The sequence below is a fragment of the Aspergillus tanneri genome (assembly GCF_003426965.1).
Source record: "Aspergillus tanneri strain NIH1004 chromosome Unknown AapTan_6_pilon_pilon_pilon, whole genome shotgun sequence".
Lineage (NCBI taxonomy): Eukaryota > Fungi > Ascomycota > Eurotiomycetes > Eurotiales > Aspergillaceae > Aspergillus > Aspergillus tanneri.
The window spans coordinates 1,895,734-1,915,095 of record NW_022984633.1 but is presented as its reverse complement, the minus strand read 5'-3'; the positions used below and the strand labels follow the sequence as shown (position 1 = coordinate 1,915,095).

At 49.5% G+C, this 19,362-nt stretch overlaps 5 protein-coding genes across 5 annotated transcripts; 3 read left to right on the top strand and 2 right to left on the bottom strand.

Annotated features, from left to right (window-relative positions):
• Positions 1 to 3,768: 3,768 nt before the first annotated feature.
• ATNIH1004_008653 (uncharacterized protein) lies at positions 3,769 to 7,307 on the bottom strand (the record flags this gene model as incomplete). Its single annotated transcript, XM_033573258.1, has 7 exons — positions 3,769 to 4,275; positions 4,328 to 4,618; positions 4,667 to 4,824; positions 5,760 to 6,201; positions 6,256 to 6,626; positions 6,681 to 6,937; positions 7,000 to 7,307. 7 exons carry the CDS (start codon positions 7,305 to 7,307, stop codon positions 3,769 to 3,771), a joined length of 2,334 nt encoding a protein of 777 aa, XP_033423810.1.
• A 253-nt stretch (positions 7,308 to 7,560) lies between these two features.
• ATNIH1004_008652 (uncharacterized protein) lies at positions 7,561 to 9,198 on the top strand (the record flags this gene model as incomplete). The annotated part of the gene is made up of 1 exon (XM_033573257.1): positions 7,561 to 9,198. One exon carries the CDS (start codon positions 7,561 to 7,563, stop codon positions 9,196 to 9,198), a length of 1,638 nt encoding a protein of 545 aa, XP_033423809.1.
• A 229-nt stretch (positions 9,199 to 9,427) lies between these two features.
• Positions 9,428 to 10,830, top strand: ATNIH1004_008651 (uncharacterized protein; the record flags this gene model as incomplete). The annotated part of the gene is made up of 3 exons (XM_033573256.1): positions 9,428 to 9,682; positions 9,740 to 10,252; positions 10,303 to 10,830. The coding sequence occupies 3 exons, from the start codon at positions 9,428 to 9,430 to the stop codon at positions 10,828 to 10,830; spliced, it is 1,296 nt and encodes a 431-aa protein (XP_033423808.1).
• A 271-nt stretch (positions 10,831 to 11,101) lies between these two features.
• On the bottom strand, positions 11,102 to 11,623 carry ATNIH1004_008650 (EthD domain-containing protein; the record flags this gene model as incomplete). Its single annotated transcript, XM_033573255.1, has 3 exons — positions 11,102 to 11,180; positions 11,231 to 11,427; positions 11,486 to 11,623. 3 exons carry the CDS (start codon positions 11,621 to 11,623, stop codon positions 11,102 to 11,104), a joined length of 414 nt encoding a protein of 137 aa, XP_033423807.1.
• A 292-nt stretch (positions 11,624 to 11,915) lies between these two features.
• On the top strand, positions 11,916 to 18,381 carry pksP (polyketide synthase alb1; the record flags this gene model as incomplete). The annotated part of the gene is made up of 4 exons (XM_033573254.1): positions 11,916 to 12,193; positions 12,246 to 12,537; positions 12,591 to 16,004; positions 16,057 to 18,381. The coding sequence occupies 4 exons, from the start codon at positions 11,916 to 11,918 to the stop codon at positions 18,379 to 18,381; spliced, it is 6,309 nt and encodes a 2,102-aa protein (XP_033423806.1).
• Positions 18,382 to 19,362: the final 981 nt, after the last annotated feature.

The following is a 19,362-nucleotide window of genomic DNA, read 5'->3' as shown; positions in this document are numbered from 1 at the left end:
TTTACAGCGTACACGGTGCACTGACGTGGGCAAATTGTTTGCCAGAGTACAGGATGAGAAGCACATTCTTAGCCTGGCCATAGGTATACCTAGGCCAGTTGTTATGTGTCGGGTCGGTAACGAGCTGAATGGTGTGCTACGGTGCGAAAGGGGGTGTCTATATGGGAGGGAAGATAGGACCACGTATATTGCAGAACTAATCGCTAGCCTTCAAGAGTTCAGGCCCGCGGGTGCGAATATAAACACTTCGCACCTGACTAAGCATCTTAGCTAAGGATCTGGCTATCGCGCTTCTGAGCGCTCCTAACAGCTGCGTTACTGAAAAAGCTGACGGCCACAAACCATGCGACGTTCTTCCACGATGAGGTGTGGTGTCTGGGAACCCGATCCATCCCGTTATTAGGTCCGATCAACCGCGGTTCCTGTCCACAAGGCAACTCCTATCTGGGGGGGACATCCCGTAGCCGATTTTAATAACCATCGTAAGGCAGAAGTAAACATCATCGTTTCAGCTATCCGCAATCTAACTTGGAAGGATATTACGCATGGAGCAGCCCCATGGTCTAGTATCAACGGGATTTGATCGGCGTAGAATTGTAGCGACCGTCCTTTAGTGGCTAAATGGGCATTGAGGCAATAATGTCTCGACCACCATGCGTTCTTCGGATTATCGGCATCGGATATTAGATGGCGAGGGAGATAAGCCCGTCTCCTCCAGCAAGTCCTATAGCCTTGCCTTTAGAAACTCGCCATTCAATAACAAATACCCTGTTATCTCTGGACATCTTGCCCAGGAGTTCAACGCTAGCACACAAACTCTATGAAAGACAGCTTTTGGACTTGCGACACAGAGATAAACCCCTCTTTTTGCAGACTGGCTAAATATTAGTGTGCAGTCTTTGATTCCCGCGAGCCTACTCAACTTCGCAGTCGGGATGGAAAAACAACAAACGCGATCACTCTCAATAGGAAATGACGAACCTAGCCAGTCTGATGAGCCGAGGTCTTGTGCACCGAATATGACTGTCCCCAGTTCACTTCATGGTTTTCGGTTTTGGATGCTCATCGGTGGGCTAATGCTGGGAGTGTATCTGGTCGGGCTGGATATGACGATGTTGGCAACTGTGCGTTCACTGATCCTCTGCCTCTTTGCGAATATTGGTATTAACTCCCTTGTCCAGGTAACTCCAAGACTCACGGACTACTTTCATACCCTCTCGGACGTTTCCTGGTATGAGACAACATACGTTCTAGTTGTGTAAGTCAGATGTCCTCCTCGGATCTGTCCAAGCTAAATTAAGCTTTACATTTAGTTGCGTTTTTATCCCTTTGGCCGGAAAGGCCTACACACTCTTCCCCAATAAGTATGTTTATCTTGCGTCAATGGCGATCTTCGAAGTGGGAAGTATCATCTGCGCAGTGTCAAAATCGAGTGGTGTCTTCATAGTTGGAAGAGCTATAAACGGGTTGGGATCAACTGGGTTATTAAGTGGTGCCCTACTCATTATATTTACAACATCGCCTCCGAAGATCCGACCAGTTGTGACATCTTTTGCTATGTCATTGATATCAGTAGGATCTATTACAGGACCCTTAATTGCTGGCGCATTGATTGATAAAGTAAGCTGGAGATGGTGTAAGTTCCTCTTTCCTAAGCTCCTTACACAGTAGAAAATAAGCCTCAGGTCTCAACTCTATTAGGCTTTTGGATATTTCTTCCTATTGGCGGCGCGACCATAATTACAACCTTATTTATACACATTCCGGAACAAACCCAGAAGCCAATTCTCTCCAAAGCATTATACCATATTCTTCAGGCCATGGACTTGGTGGGGTTTGCTATTTTTTCGGCCACAATTGTGATGTTTATTTTAGCAATCAGTTGGGGAGGCTCGGAATATGAATGGTCATCACCTACTATTATTGGGCTACTTTGTGGATCTGCTGGCCTTGCTGTGGGGTTTGGATTTTGGATCGTGCATCGCGGGGATACTGCTCTTATCCCACCAAGCTCTCTCCGTCACCGGTCCGTTTCATTTGGCGGAGGAGTTATGCTGCTCCAGGGTGGATGCACCCAGATGATCCCATACTACCTGCCCTTCTGGTTCCAGGCTATTTATGGGGATTCGCCAGGTCTTAGTGCTGTACATATGCTTCCCTCGCTGATATCAAATATTGTTTCCCTAATAATATTTGGAGCAGCTGGTAGGTCTCCTACTAAAAGGTCACCCTGCACTTGATTTATGTGATTGACTGATAACTCTCTATCTAGTTCGGCGACTACATTATATCCCGCCGTGGAGCATAATTGGAAGCGTACTCACCGCGATTGGTGTGGGATTACTATCTACTATGAGCCCAACTACAACTATGGCAAAGTTAATAGGTTATCAGATCATAACCAACCTCGGCCGAGGAATGGCTTTTCAAGTGGTGCATTTGCCCTTCAAATTAGTAGCAGACAAATTTAGAGCAGATTTAACTTAAACATTTTATATACAGCCCGTTGTCGCCATCCAAGAAAGTATCTCCAATGAGGAGAGCGCGTCCGCCTTATCCACTGTTAACCTGTTGATGAATCTAGGGAGCTCTGTGGGCATATCCGCCGGTCAAACAATTTTTCGCAACTGCCTTCCCTCGTTTATTGGAGAGTATTCTCCTGGCATCAACGTTGATTTAATTGTCGACGCAGGAGCTACTAATATCCGTGGACTAGTATCTCAATCCCAGTTACCTGGTTTGCTTGCTGCCTATAGCAAAGCATTAACTCGGATGTTTGTGGGTGCCTTCCTTTCATCGGATGTATGATAATACCGCCCTGGGGGCACCTGCTAATACAGAGGCATTTATTCTAGTATTTCCCAGCTACTTGTGTGGTTGTTTCATTCCTCCTGAGCTTCGGCCTCGGGTGGTCGAAAGTTGGTGTAGATGAAGAGAACGAAGCAGTTCTCACCCAAGAGTCGCAAAATAATGAGCCCGAAATTAACTGAACATTTGGCAGAAAGGGAATAAAATTGAATAAGAGTTCACTACTTAAAACAATTTTATAAATTCTCTGGGTGGTTCACTTTTAGTATATCAGCTCTTTAGTCAGTGTTTAATGTATAACATAGTGGCTAATCCTCAGTGGGTTGGTGGTTACTAGTCCGTTACTTGCGCTACTATTTCCTTCGAGTTTGAGCCTTTTCAAAAACACAAAAAATCACTGTAGCGCAATAAAAAGTCTACTGCGAAGACGTTTATCTACATCGGTAATATGTAGTTGCCTCGGCCGTCTAAAAAGTCGTCTGCATGGAAGGCACTCAAAACGCTGCTCGCCTTCATTTCCACCTCCAGATATTCTGCCTTGCCCGTGCTCTGAATGGTGACAGCCCCCCGGCACCGATATACCAAGTATCCAAAATACCGGCAGCTCTATTTGTAGTATGGCATTGCTCAACCGTATTCAACCGATTCTCACGCACCGCTGTGCGGATCACAACTGAAAAGTCCCCAGCACCTCCTTTATCTAGGTATCCTAACACGCCGGAGTAGATACCACGAGGCCTTTGCTTAATACCTCTAAGAATCTAACACGAGCGCTTCTTCGGTGCACCTGTTATTAATCCGGGTGGTAAAGAGTTCTTCAGGATTTCGATTCCTGTTGAGCCGCCCAAACGCCACTTAAATTATGACAGATTAGGTCAACAATCATCAGGTTTCCTGCACGTTCTTTAGAGCTGTTAAGTAACTTTCGCGTTTTTTCTTTGGTCATGGTCGCCGACTTTTTCACAGTGCCTTTGATAGGTCTGAATTGACAGTGCCCACTGCGGTCCCAGTGGAATCGCTCGGGACTGCTGCCGACCACGATGGCATCAGACAGGTGAAGAAATGCACCGAACGGTGCGGGGTTTTTCTTCGCCGCCGCTTATAAAGGCTCCACGGGTCCACGGGAGTTGGAAAGGTGACGATCGTTTCGTCGGTCAAACAAAGCTCGTAGGAGTCTCCGGGTGAGAGAGAATCTTGACACTTAAGGACCTTGGTCCGGTACAGGCTTTCTTCTGGCGTCGTAAACTGTGCAAGCCAGAGGATTTTCTCCAAGTTTTCCTCCTTCTCATCAAGCTTAGATGGCCTCGAGCCCAGATTTAGCTCCGTGCCGTTGACCAGCCTCTCAATCTCGGATCCCACATTTAAGATCCACGCCCAATCATCGAGTAACAGTGATTGTACATAGATCTCGGATGTACAACGGTCAAATACGTGGGCCAAAGGGGCGGTAGATCCAGGAGTTCTTACCTTTGAAGACCGTCAGAAACTGCTCTGCCGGCATCCCTACGCTGAATCTAACGCATTCTACGAGAAACTTACTGGCATGGATTTTGGCACACTGGTCGAGATGGCAGCCCGCACCGATGATCTGACATATATCTGGTTTCCTGATGACATTTGCAACAAATACCTGCTCGCTTCGGATGTCATCCAGACGGAAACCGACCGAAAGGCGAGGAAGAATGGTAATATCGCAGTCGAGAGACATCAGCAACTCCAGGAGGAACGTAGGAACCAGATATCGGTGGACGGCCGCAAGAATACCCGATGGGTCAGCTGGTTTCCATGGATGCATGAATTGGAGAAGCGACTGGAGCTATTTTAGGGCCTTGTCTGCTTTCACACCTCATTTCACGACTATGCGGCCTGGAGACATTTCCAGGAACAGTTCACCGCCGCGGTCGATCTTAGTGTTAGCATGCTGCAGATTAAGGAACATCGCTTTGGATGCCCAATTATCTGCAATAGCGCTGGAAAATTCAGTAGGTGGAGGATCCGACGCTAGATAATGCTGTGCTAGATAACCTGTGTTAGTACTTCCAACAATTGCGGGACGAGAATAAGATTGAGCCGGGGCTGAGATATAATACCATCCTATATGCCAACCAGGCCGCTATTCAATCATCTTTGGACCATTTTCCGTTACCAGAGCGTGGTTTTGTTGTGGCCGCTGATCCTTCTCACAACCAAAGTAAACTGCCCTCCTATCTGCATGGAGTCGAGGGCGAAGTCCGTGTCGCTCTGACGGTCGTTTTACTTGTTCCTACGCTCGACTGCTTCCACGGGGGGTACGACAGAGCTGGGACGTGATTTATCTTAAGTCGACAAAAACTCCGGTCGACAAAAAGTTACCCTCCTATTTCCTCTCTCAACCGGACCTAGAACTTTCAATGACTTTGATGAAGGTTGGTCAATGATGATACTTTACTGGCTAGAGCTCGGCACAGATATCTGCCGATCAGATAATTCATATGAAGAGAAACGATGACTAATTGAAAAGGTTTCTTCTTTGTTTATTTCATCCTTTTTTTTTTTTGCGCTGAAGGCTACAAAGCAAGCTAATAGGGAGCTTTGAAATAGTTAAACAGGCCAGGAATACGTGACAATGAAGCCGTCTACTTAAGTCAAAAAAGAAAAACAGATATTACTACTAAATTAAGGAAGTTATTGAATAGGCTTCTACAGCTGTAAACAGTTGAGACAAACATGGCTTCCACCGGGTTTCGACAACGATAAAATTAGCTATGTAGCTTCTTCAACCTGTATATCGTTCTCCGCGAAAGCTCCCACTATTTCATGTGTTTGTTGTGGCTGTATAGCTTCCTTTTTGCACTTGTAATTGGACATGAAAATTGGCGTCAGATGATCAGGTAAGTATTCTGACCAAGAGGTCTGCCGAATCATTAATTGTCCACATGTTTGCCGATAATATCTACGACAACATTATATACCCTCAGTGTCAAACAGCTCCATATTCGAGATATTCAAGCCTTCATTCTCCCGAGCCCGAACACGTTTGCGGAACTGGTCCACAGCCTGTTGATAGAGCAGGCCGTGCTGCGAGAGTGGGATACCAGCCAATACCGGGGCGTCAGCGAGGCCCATAAATCCACGAAACAGCCAGTCACCATCGGTTAAGGAAGGAAGTTCGTGGCGTAGGGCAGCAGCAGGACCATCGTGAGCTAATTGAGCGCGACAGGTGATACCCGCTTTCTGTACAATCCCAGCAGTACGCAGTTTGCGGGAGTTTGCGTACTGTTTTAGAGCAGCTGTGAGAGTCTCGTGGGGCATGTAGCCTTGTGATGGGCCGCAGAGGACACTGTGAAGTTCGTTGAGCAATACGGTGGCGGATTCAATGGCTTGGTTAGCACCCATGGCTGCGTTCGGCACCATCTAAGGACACCAGTTAATTGTTACCAGCTCACGGAGGCAAGAATGTTGAACTACCTTATGTGCAGCATCGCCAACGACGACCATGTGCTCACTGTGCCAGTTGGGCGCAACTCCTTCTTCCAGTGCTACCTTCACGGCCACTGATCGTTTCTCGTATACATCGCCAAACCGTACGGTAGGTGTAATGCGCAGATGAGAGACAGACCGGCACAATTTTTCTACGTCCGCAGTGGTATATTGTGGAGTGGTGGACAGGGTATATGTTTGACCCAGATCCTCAAAAACGAACCAGAACACGGTGCCACCCTTGCCGGTGAAGATCAGAATAGTCGCTGCTGGTCGGTACACGGAGAAGCAATCGCCCGCGATGATACCTTCTACCGGAGGGGAAATTCCGTAAACACACGCAAACCGCGTCGACATATCTGAGATGAATGAGACCAACTGATCGTGGGATGTTGTGATGGAAATGCACTTACAATCATCCGACGAACCTGGACTACCCTGCGGCGCCTGGTCTATGGCCGGACGAACACAGCTACGCACCCCATCTGCGCCAATAACAAGATCCGCTGTGATGCGAATGCCATCACTGGTGGTGAGGATGGCCTGCTCACTTGTCTCTCGCACCGAAGTCACTCGTGTCCCAGTCCGGATCGAATCGACGCTCTTCAAGCCGTCTGCCATGATGCGGAGGAGTTTGCGTCGCTCCAAGAACAATCCGCCATATCCAATTCTATCCAGTTAGATAGAGTCAAAGACTCCACTAGGGTCACAAATATAGAGCGAGGCACCTACGTCGAGGGATAATAACCCAGGGCATTCACCTCCGATAGCAGCGCGCCGTCTCCGTCCAAATGTTGCCAGCGCTGCAACGCGGTGGTGTGTTTCTCGATCTCTTCCATCAGCCCCAACTGGTCGAGGATGCGTAGACCATTGGGTAATAAGCCAATACTGGCGCCCTCGTCGGGGGCTAAGGATTCATGCCTCTCAAAAAGGATATAGCGAATGCCGAGCCTTTCCAGTGCCAACGCTGTCGTCAAACCGGCAATGCCGCCACCGATGATGGCGACCTGGTAGTGCTGTAAAACGACGGAAGGAGACATATTCGGTTTACAACGCTTCGCATCAACCAAAGGCGAGAGCAGCGCTGCCCATGAACATGGTTATGAAGTCTCCAGGAAATGAGGGCCGAGTGTGGAACTCGGGGTGAGTCGGATTCCGAGCCCTAACGCAACACCGAAACCACCGACATAGAAAAGAAACCGCGAAAACTACCACACAACGGAGCCAAATATATGCAACTCGGCATTTCGTGTCCACCCAGCAGTCTTCCAAGATTTCAAGTTGCTTCATACCATGGGCTCCTACACTCCCATCACACCAGTTGTCATTGTCGGTGCTGGCTTAGCTGGGCTGACTACCGCAGTCGCCCTCGGCGCATATGGCGTCTCCACGGTTTTGATTGAACGCCGACCAAAGACCTTACAACACCCACGAGCCGATGGATTTACACCACGCACAATTGAAATCTTCCGTGCCCTGGGGCTCGGCAGCGACGTAATTACGGAGGCCCCGCCAGAGTTCAAGATTCAGCGAACGCGCGTGGAGAGCCTGACCGGCCCGTGGTTTGAAGAGCTCGCGTGGAATCCTCAAGAGGGGACGGTGAATGACAATGCGAAATCATCAGAACCCGAATATTCGCCCTATAGAGGTGCATCGACGGCACAGGACCAGCTGGAGCCGATTCTCCTGCAGCGCGCGACCGAGATGGGCATCGATGTGCGCATGCACCATGAGTGTGTGGATTTGTGTCAAGATGCAGATAGCGTGACCGTAACCGTCAGCGATAAAACCAAAAATGGTTCCCTGTATTCCATCCGAGGGCAATACCTGGTTGCAGCTGACGGTCATCGAAGCGTCATTCGTGAAAAGATGGGGATTGCCCGGCAGGGTCATGGCCCAGTGAACTCCATTCAGAGTGTGTTGTTCCGGGCCCCTGAGCTGACTCCTTACTTGAAACGAGGCGCGAAGCAATTTACAATCGACCAGCCGGATTTGAAGGCCTTTATGATCGCCTACGAGGATGAACGCCTGGTCCTACATTTACCCAACAACCGAGAGTATACACCGGAGCTCCTCAAGACATTGACACAGCAGGCCATTGGACCGCTAGATGCCACGTTGGAGGTCCTCGGAACCAGCAGATGGGACATGAGCGCTTGGATTGCCGACTCCTTTGGGCGCGGACGAGTCTTTCTCGTGGGCGATGCTGCGCATACACTTCCCCCGAATCGTGGTGGATACGGAGCCAATACTGGCATTGGGGATGGACACAACCTGGCGTGGAAGTTAGCGCATGTTATCCAAGGCATCTCTGACGAACGGCTGCTGGCGACTTACGACGCGGAGCGTCGGCCCGTGGCATGGTTGCGTCATGATCAGATCTTTGCACGCAGCGACTACAAAACGCTTCAACAAAAGCCGGCCAGCAGCCAAGAAACTGACAGCGAGACAAAAGTGCTGCCGGATAGTGCCATTGAGTTCGGTCAGATCTACCGGTCCGAAGGCATCCTGGGGCCTGACGGACCACTGCTGACCGCACAGAATCCCGATCAGTGGGCAGGTCAGCCGGGCACTCGAGCGCCACATGTTTGGCTGAAGCAAGATGGGAAATCAATTTCGACGATAGACCTGTTTCGAGGAGACTGGGTGGTTCTATCCGAAGATCCGGTGTGGGGACAAGCCGTAGACAAGGTCAACAAGGCCCTAGGCATCGAGACCCGGTTTTTTCACGCTCGACAATCCAAAGTAGTTGAGGTGAGCTTTGGTAGCGCGTACGGTATCTCTACAAGCGGCTGCTCGCTTGTGCGTCCGGATGGGTATGTTGCATGGAGGATAATTACTGCTGCGGCGGAAGATGGGGCGACGTCGCTGGAGCAAGCATTGAAGGTAGCAGCGTTCTGCAAGTGTATTTCCGGTGTATCGAGTTTGTGAATAGAATTTTCCCATATGTAAATATGATTTGTGCCTTGTCCAGTCCGTATTTTGTTGTCCTCTGCTCGGACGTTGACTCGGAACTTGTCGCAGTCCGAATATTCCGACGACAGGCCCATCGGACAGCAACAGGTAAACACGGCGTGAGAGCGTCATATTAGAATCCATTCGCCCCGGTTAGAATGTAATCGCCCATCACTACACCATCAACGACGCTTGTATTCTCATCATGACTGTCGCTTTGCCCACACCCATGGAAGAAGTGGCTCAGTCCCTTACAAAGGATGTCAAATTTCTAAGCGAATATCTCGTGTCCACCGGTCATCCAGTTCCGTCATTTGATCGCCATACACCCACAGTCGTGCTACCTGACGACGCATCTCGTGATGCTCATGTGGCGCGCGAGCGCATTCTCGACAATGCTCTGAAGCTCTTACAGCTCGCTACAGGTCCGAGCGAGTACTTAGCCACTCTACAGACAGGCGTATGCTCTAACATATCTGCCACTACACCCATTCAGAGCGCTAACTACTTCTTTCAGTACCATTATCTTTCCTGCTTACGCTGGCTGTGCCATTTCCGCGTCTTCCATCTAGTTCCCCTACAGGGTTCAGTTTCGTATGTTGATCTGGCAGTCCTCGCCAACGTCCCGGAGGACAGCCTGAAGGCGATCGCACGCATGGCCATAACAAGTGGGCTTTTTGTGGAAAATCCGCCTCAACATCTCGCTCACTCCGCGACATCTGCCCTATTGTGCACCAATGAGAACTTCCACGACTGGGCCGTCTTCATGAGTGATATCTCAGCGCCAACTGCAGCGGCTATGGTTGATGCGCATGAGAAATGGCCGAACAGCCATCTGCCTACCCAGACGGCTTACAACCTTGCATTTCATACGGACCTACCCTTCTTCAAGCACCTAGGGCAACACCCAGAGCGACATCGCCAGTTCGCGGGATACATGCGCAGTGTGACCACGAGCCAAGGAACGGGTCTGAACCACCTCGTTGTTGGTTGGGACTGGGCAGCTCTTGGACGCGCCCGAGTAGTCGATGTAAGTTTGATTCTTGGATTTATGAAATCTTCGTGTTGAACAAATATCAGGTTGGCGGATCAACGGGTCATGCATCCATTTCCCTGGCACGAGAATTTCCGGAACTGAGCTTCGTCGTCGAAGATCTGCCGGAGGTCGTCGCGGGAGGTCCTGAATATCTTGCCTCGCTACCCGATGCTGATGACCTGGAATGTCGAATTGAGTACCGCGCACACAGCTTCTTTGATCCCCAACCGGTGACCGACGGAGATGTTTATCTGTTGCGGATGATATTGCATGATTGGCCAGCGGAGGACTCTGTGCGCATTCTGTCACGTCTGGTCCAGGCCCTCAAGCCTGGTGCACGCATCATTGTCATGGACACAGTGCTACCAAGTCCGGGAGCAATCCCAGCATCCAAGGAGCGGCTACTTCGCGTGAGGGACCTGACCATGATGCAGGTCTTCAACAGCCGGGAGAGACACATGGAGGACTGGATAGATATTTTTCGCAAGGTGGATGGGCGACTGACGATGAAGAAGGTTGAGCAGCCTTTTGGGAGTGTGATGTCATTGATTGAATTGCATCTGGATGAGTAAAATTTGAAGGTAGTCTGTTTATAAATATATACGATGTCGGTGATGTCAGCTCTGACGATTATTGCGGGGTGTTGGCTTTCGAAAAATTTTGGCTTCTGTTTGTTCTGTCCCTTATATGGTTATTTTAAGGAGGGGGATTTACGGCTCTATGGCTGTACGATCTGTTAGATTGCTAGTCCAACAGTTTCTTACATTTATTTGAATATCTGCTCCTGTCCTTGAATCATCAGTTCTCATGAGATGTATGAAGTACGGTCATCAATATTGCATATTATTCGCCATTATCTCTATTGACCCTATTCACAACTTTTCCATCCAACACGAGATCCTGAGTCACTCCAATGGTCATCCTAAGGATCATATCAGCAGTTGTCAAGCAACGCCTCCTGGCCCACATTACCTGCTCCGTTTGGTATCAGCAAAATTCTCATGGTCTGGGGCCACTTTCGCCCGGAAGAAGGGATCTGCTTTCATGCGAACGAAATCCTCAACGTCGTCGAAGAAGATCTGAATAAACGCATCATAGTCGGCGATGTTGGCGAATTGTGGGTCAAACAACTGACTCATCTGTCTGCGGGTTGACTCCAGGTTGTGCGTCTACACATCCGGGTCAGGAAACCTACTATGCAAAAATTTATTTGGGCGGGGCCTATACCATCGTCCACCGTTTGAGACCATATTGGACCATGAGTCCTTCCACCAATGGCCCATGGATGTTCATCATATAATCCCGATATTCCTCCTCGGTGATTCCGGGCTTCTTGTACCCGCAGATGGTAAGGCACAGTGACATCATGCAAATCGTGAGCTTTATTATTCTTGTGATGATCATTTAGTATACTGAGTCGACAATTTGTGTGATGCCAATTTATGGAAGTATCGGGATATGCGGACACTCCGGATTACCTCGGACATTTCGGTGCAGGGGGATCTAATCGGTTCCCGATTAATACGAATGTCTCCTCTCGACCTAGTGTGCCCGTCATAGCCTGAGTTGACAGTTACTACAATGTATTCATATACAGCGAGCAGGATATCCCTTGTCATGCCCGCCAAGAGCCTCTCGTCCATCAAATATCCAGACCATGACTGACATTTACCTCTTTGGCGACCAGACGGTTCGCGTGGAAGAGAGCCTACACGCCCTCCTGCACACCCGCGATAATCCCACATTGACTTCGTTTCTCAATGAAGCCTTTCTTGCTATTCAGCATGAGATCTCTCAGCTCCCGGCGGGTGAGCGAGGGTCACTACCGACTACTGAGACTCTTGGTCTGTTACTAGATATGATTAAAAAGGGACACCGTCATGCCGCATTCGAGAGCGCATTGATATGTTTATGTGAGATTGCAGAATATATTCGGTGAGTGCAGGATCCCACAAAATCATATGTTTTGTCTTTAATCATTCCCCAGTCACCTGCAAGACACGGACCTATCCCATCCCGCTTCTAACTCCGTTGTGGTTGGTTTATGTACTGGATCCCTCGCTGCTGCCGCCATTAGTTGCGCCCAGACTACCCTGGATCTGGTGCCTCTGGGTATTGAGGCAGTGTCTGTCGCGTTTCGTGTGGGCATGCATGTATCTCGCCAAGCCGCTGCTTCGGACGCAGGACACACGACGAGTGGAAAGCCCTGGACGTTAGCGGTGACAGGTGTTCAGGAAAATGAGGCTACCCAGATTCTTCAAGGATTCATTAATGATACGGTTAGTCAAAACGGTATGAGGTTTGTGTGTCTGGTACTCAGAGTGTTGAATAGGGCATATCTGGATATCTAGCGCCATACATTAGTGCTGTTGGGATAAACGGCGTCACTATCAGCGGTACTCCGAGTCTGATCGAAGCTTTGCAGGCCTCATCCTACCTTGAGAGCAAGAAGACCTTGATGATGCCAGTATATGGGCCATATCATGCCAAGCATTTGTATAACGAAGTGGACATCGACAATATCCTTCGTTCCAGGCCGGGCAACATGAGCATGCGCCATCGAGAGGCGCAAATAGCAGTCATCTCGAGTTCGTCCGGGGCACTTCTCAAGGAATCTACGTTTGGTGACCTACTGCGAGTGCTAGTCTCTGAGATCCTGACCACCCAAATCCGAATAGATGACCTGGTTGATGGCATCGTCCAGTATATCCCGGGTAGCGTTGCGCGGTTGATCCCAATTCACTCTCATACTGCCCCAAGTCTGGCATCAACATTACGCCAACGCGGCATCGACCTGCAAGTTTTCACATCTCCCCAGATACCTTCCACAAAGACTCCGCAGCATCTCCCCAGTCATGAATCTTCCAAGATTGCGATCATCGGTTTTAGTGGCCGGTTCCCGGAAGCCGATGGTCTCTCCGAGTTTTGGACGCTCCTGGAACAGGGGCTCGATGTTCACAAGCCTATTCCCACTGACCGATTTGATCGTGACGCCCATTATGATGCCACCCTTCGTACCAGGAATACAAGCCGAATTTTGCACGGTTGCTGGATTCGCAGGCCGGGATTGTTCGACCCGCGCTTCTTCCACTTCTCGCCCCGGGAGGCATCCCAGGCGGACCCAGCTCAACGCCTGGCTCTCCTGACAGCCTACGAAGCCATTGAGATGGCTGGCTTTGTTCCCGATCGCACAGCATCTAGCAGAAAGCATCGGGTAGGTGTGTACTATGGCACCACAAGCGACGACTGGAGAGAGGTCAATAGCGGCCAAGATATTGGCACCTATTTTATCCCGGGAGGAAATCGTGCCTTCATTCCGGGGCGGATCAACTACTTCTTCAAATTCAGTGGACCGAGCGTGTCGGTAGACACAGCATGTTCGTCCAGTTTAGCAGCCATTAATGTCGCTACCACTGCACTACTAAACTATGAATGTGATACTGCTCTTGCTGGTGGTACAAATATCATGACCAACCCGGATAATTTTGCAGGACTGGATCGAGGACACTTCCTCTCATCCACTGGAAACTGTAAGACATTTGATGATGGTGCTGATGGGTATTGCCGCGCTGATGGTGTCGGCACTGTTATTCTGAAGCGTCTATCAGATGCCATTGCGGACAATGATCCCATTTTTGGCATTATTCTTGGTGCCCGCACATCGCATTCGGCCGAATCGGTTTCTATTACACGTCCTCTCGCCGATGCGCAAGAATATTTGTTTAGACAGCTATTGAGCGAGTCTGGCCTCCATCCCCATGATATCAGCTACATCGAGATGCACGGCACCGGAACGCAGGCCGGTGATGCTGTTGAAATGAAATCGGTACTTGATACATTTGCTTGGGACACTAGCCGTCCTCAAAATAAGCGTTTACACTTAGGGTCCGTTAAGGCAAACGTGGGCCATGGTGAATCAGCATCGGGCGTAACAGCTCTGATTAAGGTGTTGCTAATGATGCAGAAAGACCGAATACCACCACACTGCGGCATTAAGACCAAGATTAATCACGGCTTCCCTACGGACCTGGCGCAACGGAATGTGTATATCGCACAAAAAGAGACTGAATGGGCCCGTCCCCCACAAGGGAAACGCTATACATTTGTTAACAACTTTTCTGCCGCGGGAGGCAATACGGCCTTGCTGTTAGAAGATGCGCCGTCGACGGACAACGTAGACAATGCCTCTCAACCAGATCCACGCCAACATCATGTTGTTGCTGTGTCTGCTCGTTCAGCCCAGTCTCTCACCAAAAACGCCCAATCTCTGGCGGATTTTATTGGTAGCCAAACGTCATCAGACTTCTTAGCTCGAATCTCCTACACGACGACTGCCAGGCGCATACATCATCCATTCCGTATTGCGGTGGTGGGGAAAGACTTACAGCAGTTGAAGCGCGTATTGTTAGATGTTACCAGGGCAGAGGACATTAGGCCTTGCCCTGCCAAACCTCCAGGAGTAGGCTTCCTATTTACGGGCCAGGGCACGCAGCAAACAGCGATGGCACGACAACTGTACGAGAATTTTGCCTCCTTCCGGGAGGATATTGTGCATCTGGACGGTGTCGGTTGCGGCCATGGATTCCCATCGATTTTGCCGTTGGTCACAGGGACAGTGAACATCGAAGAGCTCGCCCCAGCCACCATCCAACTCGGCACAGTGGTGATCCAGATTGCCATGGCACGCCTATGGCAAAATTGGGGCCTGAGGCCACACTATGTACTTGGCCATAGTTTGGGCGAGTTTGCTGCCCTACATCTCGCTGGAGTGCTTAGCATCCGTGATACAATCTACCTCGCAGGCTCGCGCGCGGAGCTACTAGCAAGGAGATGCATCGCTCACTCACACGGAATGCTGGCAGTCAAGGCATCTGTGGCGGATGTAAAGGAACTTTTGGCACAGGCACCCGTAGAGGTAGCCTGTATCAATGGACCGAAAGATACAGTCTTGAGTGGCCCCAATGGCGACATCGATAGAGCGGCTCAATGGTTGTCAGAACATGGCATGTCTTCCACCAGGCTCGTTCTACCATTCGCTTTCCATTCCTCGCAGGTTAATCCAGTTCTGGAAGAACTGGAGCAAATTGCCAACCGGGTAACATTCCACAAGCCAACACTTCCAGTTGTGTCCCCCCTGCTGGGCCAAGTGATCTTACATGCCGGGGTTATCGGACCGCAATATATCCGGCGACACTGCCGTGAAACTGTGAATCTTCTCGGTGCTGTAAAAGCGGCTCAGTCTGCCGGCTTCGTGGAATCTAATGGACTGGCCATAGAAGTCGGCGCTCATCCCGTCCTCACGATGATGATAAAGAACATTGTTAGTCCGAATTTCGGAGCCTTCCCCATGCTTCGTAGAAAGGAAGATGCATTCAAGACCCTCACAGAGTCATTGAGCATGCTACACTTGGCAGGCGTGTCGGTCAACTGGGATGAGTATCACCGCGACTTCAAGAGCTGCCACCAAGTTGTAACATTGCCCGGGTATAACTGGGACTATCAAAACTACTGGATTCAATACCAAAACAACTTCTGCCTGACAAAGGGATCTCCTGAACCATCGGAGACACCAGGAACTGTACTGTTGCCCACATCTACTCGACTCAGTCCATCAGTACAAAGGATTGTCAAGGAACAAGTAGACGAAGAGCAGGCATTGATTGTTATTGAATCCGACTTGCATGATCCAGAGCTCTTGCCAGTTGCGTTGGATCACAAGGTCAATGGGTTAGTTTTGTGTCCATCAGTAAGTCTTTTGCTCCTCACTCTAATTTCGCTCCTGACAAAATTCCTGGCAGTCACTGTATGCGGATATTGCTTTTACACTAGGTGACTATTTCGTTCATAAAAGGGCAGACCTGAATGGATACAAACCCGTGATATGCAATATGGCCGTTGCAAAGGCCTTGATTGTCAACGAAACCGGTCCACAGTTACTTCGAGCGTCCCTGGACATGGATTGGAGCAGTCGTCGAGGCAGTCTGGAGCTGTACAGCGTCGACAGTACCGGAAAACGTACATCTGATCACGCCCAGTGTCTTATTGAGCTTCAGCACACCGATAGCTGGCAGGATAGCTGGCGGCGCCAGTTGTATCTGATCCAGCGTAGCATCGAGCAGCTGCAACGGGGAGTTCAGACGGGAACCACACACAAAGTGCGCCGAGGAATCGCCTACCGGCTTTTCTCGTCCGTAGTGCAGTATGGACCGTCCTATCATGGCATGGAAGAGGTTACATTTGATAGCTCAGCGCTTGAGGCGACCGCACGGGTGCGTCTACAGTCCAGCAAAGGACAGTATATATTGAACCCCTTCTGGTGCGACAGCTTCGGGCATCTCACTGGTTTTGTCATGAACTCCAACGATTTGCTCGATCTGACTGAGCATGTCTATGTCAATCACGGCTGGAGTTTCATGCGCTGTGCCGAGCCTTTCTCCCAAGATATTGTCTATCAAACACATGTCAAGATGCAGCCTGTCGGCGAGAACGGCGCTCTGTACGCGGGAGACGTCTATATTCTGCGTGACAATCACATTGTCGCCCACTATGGAGACGTAACTTTCCAGAAGGTCCTCCGTCGAGTATTTGAAATGCTGTTGCCGGCGCCCAAGCCCAAGCCCACTTTATCCGGCCGAACATCACCTGCAGCAGCTGTACAACGGGGTACCCCCGCATCTCAGAGCAGGGCACGAGCGATGTCACCATCAGGTCTCACTATCTGGCAGCAAACACTCAAGGTTATTGCTGTCGAGATTGATGTCCATCCTAACCAGCTTACCGATGATGTGCAGTTTGCTGACATGGGTGTTGATTCGCTCATGTCATTGAACATTACCGGTACATTGCGCGAGTCTCTCCATCTTGACGTGCCGTCATCCCTCTTTGAGGACTGTCCTTCTGTGCAGTCACTACGTGAATACCTCAGCATGTCATCGGCACCTGTGTCCAATAGCGATACCACTAGCTACTCTTCGTCATCCAGTGAAAGCCACACCAGCGTGGCCACGCCAGCGACAGCACTGGAGGATGAGGGTGCGCCTCATCAATCAGCGGTTAACGGGTTCAGGACCACTATAGCTATGATCTCGTCAATCCTAGCCGAAGAGATTGGAGTCAGTTCCAAAGAGCTGTCCAAGGTGGACGATTTGGCAGAGCTGGGTCTGGATTCGCTCTTGTCGTTAACAACCTTGGGGAGAGTTCGAGAGGAAATGAATCTGGATCTGCCTCACGATTTTTTCCTCCAGCACACCAGCATCCAGTCAATCACGAATGCACTACGCACTGTTCTGGGAGCGACAGACGAAGCTCCCACCATGCCCCCAAAGTCAAGCCATCCTCCAGCAACATCTATCCTCCTTCAAGGTAGTTCTTCTTGTTCCCAGACACTCTTTTTATTCCCCGATGGCTCCGGCTCGTCCACATCCTACGCGATGCTTCCTCCCATTTCGCAAGATTTACGTGTCTATGGCATGAATTGTCCCTATATGAAACGTCCAGAGGACCTGAAATGTGCTCTTCAAAACCTCACTCCCTCATATGTTGCTGAGGTCCGGCGTCGTCAACCATGCGGTCCTTATAATTTGGCGGGATGGTCCGCAGGTGGAATCGCTGCGTATGACGCCGCACAGTATCTCGCCCAGCAGGGAGAGAAGGTTGAGCGACTCATTTTGCTCGACTCGCCCAACCCCATCGGTTTAGGGAAACTTCCACCTCATTTTTATTACTTCCTCGAAAAGGCTGGTGTCTTCGGCTGTCACGGTGGACAAAAGCCTCCCAGCTGGCTCATTCAGCATTTCTTGTCTTTCATTGATGCGCTGGACAAGTACAATCCGGTCCCATTTAATCCAACTCATGCCGTGCCCCGAACGACATTGATTTGGGCCAAAGATGGAGTGTGCAAATCGCCGACTGATCCTCGGCCGGAACCGCAACCGGATGACCCGAAGGAGATGTCCTGGTTGCTGGAGAACAGAGAGGACCTGGGGCCAAACGGATGGGACCAACTGCTAGGGAGGAATAATATTAAGATTGAAAGCGTGTCGAATGCTAACCATTTCACGATGGTCAGGGAACCCGCAGCTGCAGATTTGGTGGCAATCATCCGGCGAGCCATGTCACTATGAATTCTGTTTGGTGTGTGTTCCACATATTCCTAGGTGTTAATAGAATATAGCAAAGTCTCTATGGCCTTTCTCCCAAAAAGCATATTCCGGATCTTAAGCTCCAAATATCTCTAATGTAGAACAATTGTAAAGGCGACAGATGAATCAGAGTCAACAAATATAATCAGGACAATAATAATCAGAATAATCAGTGTAATCATAAAATAAATCCCCAATTTAAGACTATATAATTTGAACTTACTTTCCTCCTCGGGACTGAATGAATATCTGACACAGACCTGGTCCAGTTATGCGATACGGCTGTTATCGTATATGACACCACCTTGATAAAGCTGTCCTGATATGGATTCTGTTTAACTTCGATCCTAGCATTCACACTCAAATCCATGAAGTTAGCAAGCTATGTTAACCCTTTGGCCCATATATCTGATTCTGTTGGGGCCCGAAGGATGAGGACTACCGAAACGTGATATATATCTACTTACTGGAAACTACTGCACACAATCAGTATATAAATGGATCAGAAGGGTCGTATACATGGGTTAAGTTGGAAGAAAATTATATTAAAAATACTTGGATGGGTACTAAAGAACGGTAGGTGGACATACAGGGTAATGAGCGTTTCTAGCCTTCTCCCTGATGTTCTTGATTACATAGAGCTTTACGAGTAAACAACAAGCACATGCTAGAATAAGCAGAGGTATTCGATTTGTCAATACCCCTGCTCAGTTGGTCTATTTAAACCGGCTCAATCTGCAGTCTCTAGTTAATTCTGTAGTAATTCACTTGTATCGGTTCACTGCATTTCGTTCTCTAGAACCTTCAGGAAGGCTCTGCGACTTAACTTTTCACAGTCAACCTACACATGCCCAAAATGGATACCCATGCCCTTATCAACCCTGTCCTCGAGAGATCCGTCAAGGCATACCCGCAGAAATGAGAATGTTGACTTGTGCATATATATATCTCGGTCGTTATTTT